At 37.2% G+C, this 7,500-nt stretch overlaps 1 protein-coding gene across 5 annotated transcripts in view; it reads left to right on the forward strand.

Annotated features, from left to right (window-relative positions):
- The window catches only part of LOC135195549 (protein Fe65 homolog), a 1,282,053-nt gene that overhangs the window by 479,487 nt on the left and 795,066 nt on the right, over positions 1-7,500 (forward strand). For 4 of the 5 annotated variants that reach the window (XM_064221808.1, XM_064221807.1, XM_064221806.1 and 1 more), the window contains one exon: positions 5,141-5,278. The exons of the other annotated variant lie outside the window; for it this stretch is intronic. In XM_064221808.1, the coding sequence (XP_064077878.1) occupies positions 5,141-5,278 (138 nt within the window). The remainder of the gene's footprint in view (positions 1-5,140; positions 5,279-7,500) is intronic. 5 annotated transcript variants of the gene reach the window in all.

Below are 7,500 nucleotides of genomic sequence, written 5' to 3' on the forward strand. Positions count from 1 at the left end.
AATGGAATCCTTAAAGAAGATGAGAGAGAGAGAGAGAGAGAGAGAGAGAGAAGAGAGAGAGAGAGAGAGAGAGAGAGGTCTTCCTGCTGAGATGCTATAAAGAGGCCATTAGCATGTAAGCTCCGGGCGAATTTTCCCTTCAGATTGCCTGTTTTACGATACTCCCCCCTCCCATCCCCCTCCCCTCTAACCCCTCCCTTCAGACACCCCCCCACCCCCCCCCCCCTATTAGAGAGAGAGGACTTAGCTTCCTCCCGCTGTGGGAATATTGTGAGGAGATGACGTTTTGTTTGTAAGTGTTACGAGAGCTGGAACTTGGCGGAAGTATGGGGCTGTTTGTTTTGATTTTGTGGATGGGGTTGTTTACGTTCATTCATGGAGAAACAACACCTCGCTAAATGGGTTTTTCATATTTGTGCTTTGCTTTTTTTTTCCTTTTCCATTTGTTTGTCTGTATGTGGTTTGTTTATGGTATTGTTTTTATTCGTGTTTATATTGTATGTTTGAGTGTGTACGTATATGTATTTATCCGTAATTTTGGTAAATGTGATATGTTTTAATTATACACGAGAGAGAGAGAGAGAGAGATGAGAGAGAGAGAGAGAGAGAGGAGAGAGAGAGAGAGAGAGAGAGAGAGAGGAATATTTCCGCATATTTTTTGTCGGTTAAATATACTGTTAAAAAGTCGAAGTACGATTTTGCAGTAGTAAAATATGTACTTCTTATCTATTAGTTAGGTAAATCAATTCTGCTTATTTACAATTTATCTCATTTCCTTACATATCCTTTTCATATGATTATGCCTGCATTGCTCCAAAGTTGTATATATATATATATATATATATATATATATATATATATATATATATATATATATATATCTATCTTACTTTACTCCTCCTTCGAAGTTATATAATTGCGTATGCCTGTGCAAGTCGGATTTTGAATATTGTCTTATGTTCGTTCGTAATATGATGTAATATATATAATGTTCGCTCGTATGTTCATTCGTTGTCGTAACTTTGTCAAGCCATGACTGGTGAACATATATTATTATATGTATATATATATATATATATATATATATATATATTAATTACATATGTATTGTAATAGCCACAATGCCCTAGTGAATATATCTGAAAACGACAGGTTTATTTATGTACGGGAGACAGTAGACTCACTCTCATCCTTCTTGTGGTCAGGTTGACAACGTGACTTCGTCTTGATTATGATGACACGGGTTCGTTTCCTGCTACCGGACATCGTAATTTCTTCATGGTTCTTGCACTTGGATTTCAAGGCTTTGTAGTGACAAGCGTGTCAAAAAAAGCGCGAAGAATTCGAGAAGTTAAAGAGGGCATTGTGGCTATGACAATTACATGTTTATGTATTTTGGTGGGTGGTTTTCATTGAGTGATGCTGCTAATGATGATAATTATTAATTCACGTTTTGATATCTATAATCGTCCCTCTTGGCACATCATTTTTCCACCAACCTCTTTTGCATCGAGACGAATTACCCTTCATAGAATCTAGAATTCGTGAAGGCGTCTTTTGAATCTACATTTAAGAGTCTAAAGAAATGATTCACCGCCTCTGGCTCTCGTGGAAGGTTGATTAAATCTGCAAATGTGTGAATGTTAACCCGTTAAATATTTAAACTGGGAAAGCGAGGGTTCTTTTCGAGAAACTCTGCGGTCTTTGCTACCCCAATTTCATTACCTAGCCAGAGCGTCCTGCTGAAAAGAGTACGTAAAACAAATCGGGTCTTCAGAGATACTGTCTTCGAATAGCACCTCGGATCTCTTTCTGCGGAAGGAAAGTTAGATAGATTGATAAACTGACAGAGTGAAGAGTAGGCGGATTTCGGAAGAGGCCGGCTGCATTACTTTCTCGATGAGAAAAAAAGAGAGAGAGGAAATGACAGACAGTCTCATCAGCTGGAGAAGCAGGGAGGTAAATGATAGAACATACATTACAGTAATGAGAAGTGAGGTTCGTGGGTCTACTGAAATTGAAGTTTAATTTTGTGTGATGGATTTTTGGTCTTTGAAAAGTGTTTAAGAAACAGCAGTACAGAGCCGTTATTATGTTCAATACCTTACATACTCTTGCGAAAGAGATATCTAGGATTTAAAAAATAGAATCGCATATGATGCATTCATTTTCACTTCTGTCGTGTGGATAGTTTAGCTCTCTCTCTCTCTCTCTCTCTCTCTCTGGAACTCCTGAGAAAACAAGGAATGAAAACACCTCACATATACATTCCAGACGCCAGTAATTCTAATTCCTAAACAAGGCCAATTTAATCTACGTAGAACTCTCCCATGATGGCTTTGCCAACCCATCGTCAGCATAGATTAGATGCGATTGTAACGGCTTCCCGTGTGTTTAGGTTTAGAAATATTACCGTGTCTTCTTCAAAGCCTCTGTGAGATAGAATAGAGCCAGTAAGAGGTGAGAGGGTCCTATTTAAGTGTCTGTTTTGTGAGATTTCAAGGACTTGGTTTGTGGGGGTGGGGGTGTCAGGATGTTGTTACAGTTAAATCAGTATTTATATTTGCTCCTACACAGTATACAAACCTAGGTCCTTTACAATAGGAATTACTTAAGGCGAAGCAATTCCTATTGTAAAGGACCTAGGTTTATATAGTTAGGAATAATACAATTTACTTTCAAAAATTGTGATTTTATTTAATGTATAAAATATTTTGTTTGTCTTTTGTGTACATATTTATAGTTTTTCAATCTTATTTTCATTTATAATTTATTACCCCACTTGTATCTATTTTTTTTTAATTCCTTTAAGTGGATGTTTTCTACCCTAGTTATTCATGTTCTTATTGCCTTGTTCAGAAGTGATTATTATATATCTATGGAATTATATATCTATGATACGTCAGTATAGTATCCTTAAGATTTACATGAATATCCACAATTATGTTCTTGTGTAGTTTTGTACCTTCGGACAAGTGAACAGTAAAATGTACAATATCGACCATTTGAACAATTCTTCCCAGGTGTGAGAATGCTGCCTTTTTATTGTAGATTTTTATTTATTGGTAGGGATATATAGTGCGTTCTCATAAACATATATATGAACAAGATTGTGTGATAGTAATATAAATTCAGCTGAAAAGGAATAAATTGGGATATATTTCCACTTTAGCAGTTCAAGTCCGAGAAATGTCACAAAGAGAACTCAAACTTGTATTTCCTTTTTTTTTTCTCGTTTTATCTCTCTCCATAATATCGTCCTAAGCCTTATGGATGTAATAAGTGTATTGGACGTCTGGTAGCACAAGACCTCAAGTGTAGCAGTAAGCCTACCAGCGAGTAATGCGTATAGAGGGGAGAGGGAAACCCATTAAAATAAATCGTTTAGACGAGTCGGCTCCGAACGGGAGAATATTTTTATATTTATTTTTTTATGTTTTTTCTCTTTCATGGCGCGTTCTGTCTCCGTATTATGATGACGGAAAACGGTCCCCGCTTCCGTTCTTGGAGATTTCCCAAGTGTTATGTTTAGTTAATGGGCTGTTTGTGTCAGAGGCGGTATGAGGCCTTGAGAGAGAGAGAGAGAGAGAGAGAGAGAGAGAGAGAGAGAGAGAGAGAGCAATAGTATTCACTTACGACGTCACGCCAAGATAGAGAGTGAGATTAAACAAGCGTGTCATATCTTCAAAATGAAGGTACTTCCTGTGGAGAGAGAGAGAGAGAGAGAGAGAGAGAGAGAGAGAGAGAGAGAGAGAGAGAGAGCTACGCATCATTGCTGATAGTCGACGATTACTGATATAGAAAGTCCAGGAAATTTTTGTTTCCCTCGTCTTCCATGACACCATTATCGTCAGATTACCTATTATCTATTTCCAGCGCTTCTTCCCACCCTCTCCCTCCCCCTCACCCCCCCCCCCATCCCCCTGCCCCAATCTACTTCCTGAACGCGGCTTTGCGGTTGTTTTTTACGGCAGAGGGGCGATGGTCGAATCATGTTTTACTGAAACAAATGGCCCCCCACCAATCTTGCCTTACTCCAGCCATTACAGTACGGGAGGGGTATATATATATATATATATATATATATATATATATATATATATATATATATATATATATATATATATATATGTTTGTCACTCTCCCGCTTGTATTTTTAACGTCTGGATATTTTTTCCTCCTCTCTCTCTCTCTCTCTCTCTCTCTCTCTCTCTCTCTCTCTCTCTCTCTCTCGTTGGATATACATATATATATATATATATGTGTGTGTGTGTGTGTGTGTGTGTGTGTGTGTGTGTGTGTGTGTGTAAGCATAAATATAATTAGCTATATTGTTGTATAAGTAAGTCATATTATAACTTATCCTCATAAACAATTTACGTTGAAGTGCCGTCTCTTGAATCATCCCAATATATTCTTTAATTATCCTAATATGTTTCTACTCTTTGATTATCCTTACATACATCACCTCTTCTACGCAGTTATCCTAATATATATCACGTCAGGTATAAAGATAAGTTTCTATAAAGTAATCCCAATATGTCTCTCATGTTTTGATGATATAAGCATACTTTTTCCCCTCTAAAATTTCTTACTATGTCTTTCATATTATAGTAATATCATCATGTATTTTTTCTATCCAGTTATCCTAATGTTTTTTTTAATTGTCCTAATACGTCTTCTCTGCAGTTATCCTAATATCCCTCTCATTATTATCCTTTGTTGTTTCATCCTCAATTATCCTAATATCCCTCTCATTATTATCCTAATACTTGTTTCCTTCTCAATTATCCTAGTATCCCTCTCATTATTATCCGTATGTGTTCCCTTCTCAGTTATCCTAATATCCTTCTCATTATTATCCTAATACTTGTTTCCTTCTCAATTATCCTAATACCCCTCTCATTAATCATCCTAATATCTTCTCTTCCTCAATTTTCCTAATATCCCTCTCATTAATCATCCTAATATCTTCTCTTCCTCAATTTTCCTAATATCCCTCTCATTAATCATCCTAATATCTTCTCTTCCTCAATTTTCCTAATATCCCTCTCATTAATCATCCTAATATCTTCTCTTCCTCAATTTTCCTAATATCCCTCTCATTAATCATCCTAATATCTCTTCTTCTTCTCCGCAGGTGAGTACTTGCTCGACCAGGAGGAGAGCGATGGTGACGACACTCCCTCAACCCAGCCGCTGCTCCACTATCCTCACCCAAACGACAGTGAGGAGGATGGTGACCGAACTGACGATGATGGTGATGATGAGGATTATGGTGAGCTCGATCACGGCACCGTTTCCACCACTAACACAAGCGGGGAAGGTGAAAAAAAAATAAATAAAAAAGGGACCTCGAAGTCATACTTTTGCCGTAGGGGTGATTTTGCTGCCGTGTTTATGACGCTCTGGATAGGATAGGTTACTCTGGACTATGCTTGGCTTACGCAGAAATGCGTCTGCGAATGGGTTCATAAACACACACACACACACACACACGTACGTGTTGTGTGTGTTTGTTTAAATATTATATTTTAATATCACTGACCCCTTTACTAAACTCATCAGTTCCCGCACGATCGATCTCTATTTCTATCTTCGCGAAACAAAACAAAAAACATAAATAAATCATTAATATAAAAAATAAATCAATAAAATAAAAGAACTAAAGTTCTAATGTTAAAAAAACGATGTAAATGCCAATTCCTCTCAAGAAGAAAGTTTGTATTTCATAATTTAGTCAATTCGTCAATATCGTATTAATTTTTAATGGAATTTTTTTTTTTTACTATATTCATGAAGACCAGCGGTTACTTTAAAGCTATTTTCTTTAATAAAGAAAAACTCGATACGTGTCTTTCTTGTAGAATTTAACATTAAATAAAAAATTTCAAATCCTATTTGATACAGCCAGGAATTAATTATATGTCATATCGCTGCCGCTATCAGATTCTGATTGATTTTTTTAAAATAATTTCCCACAATATTTCCTAAATGCTTTATAAAATCCCAAGTCAGTGACGACATTGATAGTGTATTCCATTCATAACTTCCCACAATAAGTAACGAGAACAAGTCAGTAACGTCCTCTGTAAACAGATGTTGTGGGAATTTCATTGTGTGGGAATCGTCTGCACCATGTGGGAATTGACTTATGTGGGAATTGACTTCTTATGTGACAGTTGACTTTGCCAGTGGCCAGTGAGCTTTAGTACATGACTTCACCCATTTGCAGTTGACATCATTCTGTATAATTAGCTTTTCCTTTGTGACATTGACTTTACGTTGACTTCACCTATATTATTTGACCCCTGAGAGAACTGACTTCACTTCCAGACAGACGACTTTGTTTGTGGTATTTGACTTCTTGTAAACAGTTTGACTTCATATGTATTAATTGACTTGTGTAGGAACTGACTTTAGTGACAGATAACTTGACCCAAGGAAACTGACGTCTTAGTAACTGAGTTCGTTCCCCTGGCGAGCGACAATAGTAGATTCACATCAACCGTGCACTTGATGTCTAAGGCCAGTCCCTTACGACGCTCCTGATTAGCTGTTGATAAGCCAATCACGGGGCTGGAAACTCTCCTCAGTCTCTCTCGAGAGTTCACATGGGTAAGATCTATGTTCCACCTCACCTGAGGGTTATACGTCTTTCAAAAGTATCCCTCAGGAGAGATAGAACATACATCCTGCGGCCCATGTGAATTCTCGAGGGAGACTGAGGAGAGTTTCAAGCCCTGTGATTGGCTTATCATCAACAGCCAATCAGGAGCGTCGTAAGCGACTTGCCTAGACATCAAATGCACGGTTGATGTGAATCTACTATAGTAATTGACTTCGCCATTTGGTTAAGTGATTTCACCCCACAGCAAGTGACTTCGTGGCCGCCCCCCCAACCCCCACCCCGCGCCACTAACACCACCGCTGCCAGTTTTCTGGCAGAGAAGTAGAGAAAAGTTAAACCGCTTCCGGAATTGGGTTTACACGCCCGCTATCTTGGTTGTATGGAGTAGTCCAGACTAATCGCACGAGTATCTTGGGTTATAGGTGGTTAACTTGGCGAAAACTAACTTAGGTGTATACGTTGAATGTGGACAAGTTTCCAGCTTTGAAACACCAACTTCTTCCTTCTCTCTCTCTCTCTCTCTTTCTCTCTATTAAGATCTTGCGTTAATTATGGTCTTCTCTGTGTGTTCTTGTATGGGGGCATAATTCCCAAGTTTGGTTTTCTCAAATTGCTTATGTTATAAGGTTTGTTTTATTACGTTATTACCAATTGTCTTATTTATTTTTAAATATATATATATAGATCTGTGTATAAATAAAATATTATTATATACAATGTGTGAATACAGACATGCCACACCTAAAAATTCTATGTATATATTGTGAATATACGTATATATTAACAGAAATATGAAGGTATATATATTAATATGTTATATATATATATATATATATTATAGAATATGTGAAAACAAACATACACATACC

This window comes from Macrobrachium nipponense, chromosome 16, assembly GCF_015104395.2.
Source record: "Macrobrachium nipponense isolate FS-2020 chromosome 16, ASM1510439v2, whole genome shotgun sequence".
NCBI classification, from domain to species: Eukaryota; Metazoa; Arthropoda; class Malacostraca; order Decapoda; family Palaemonidae; genus Macrobrachium; species Macrobrachium nipponense.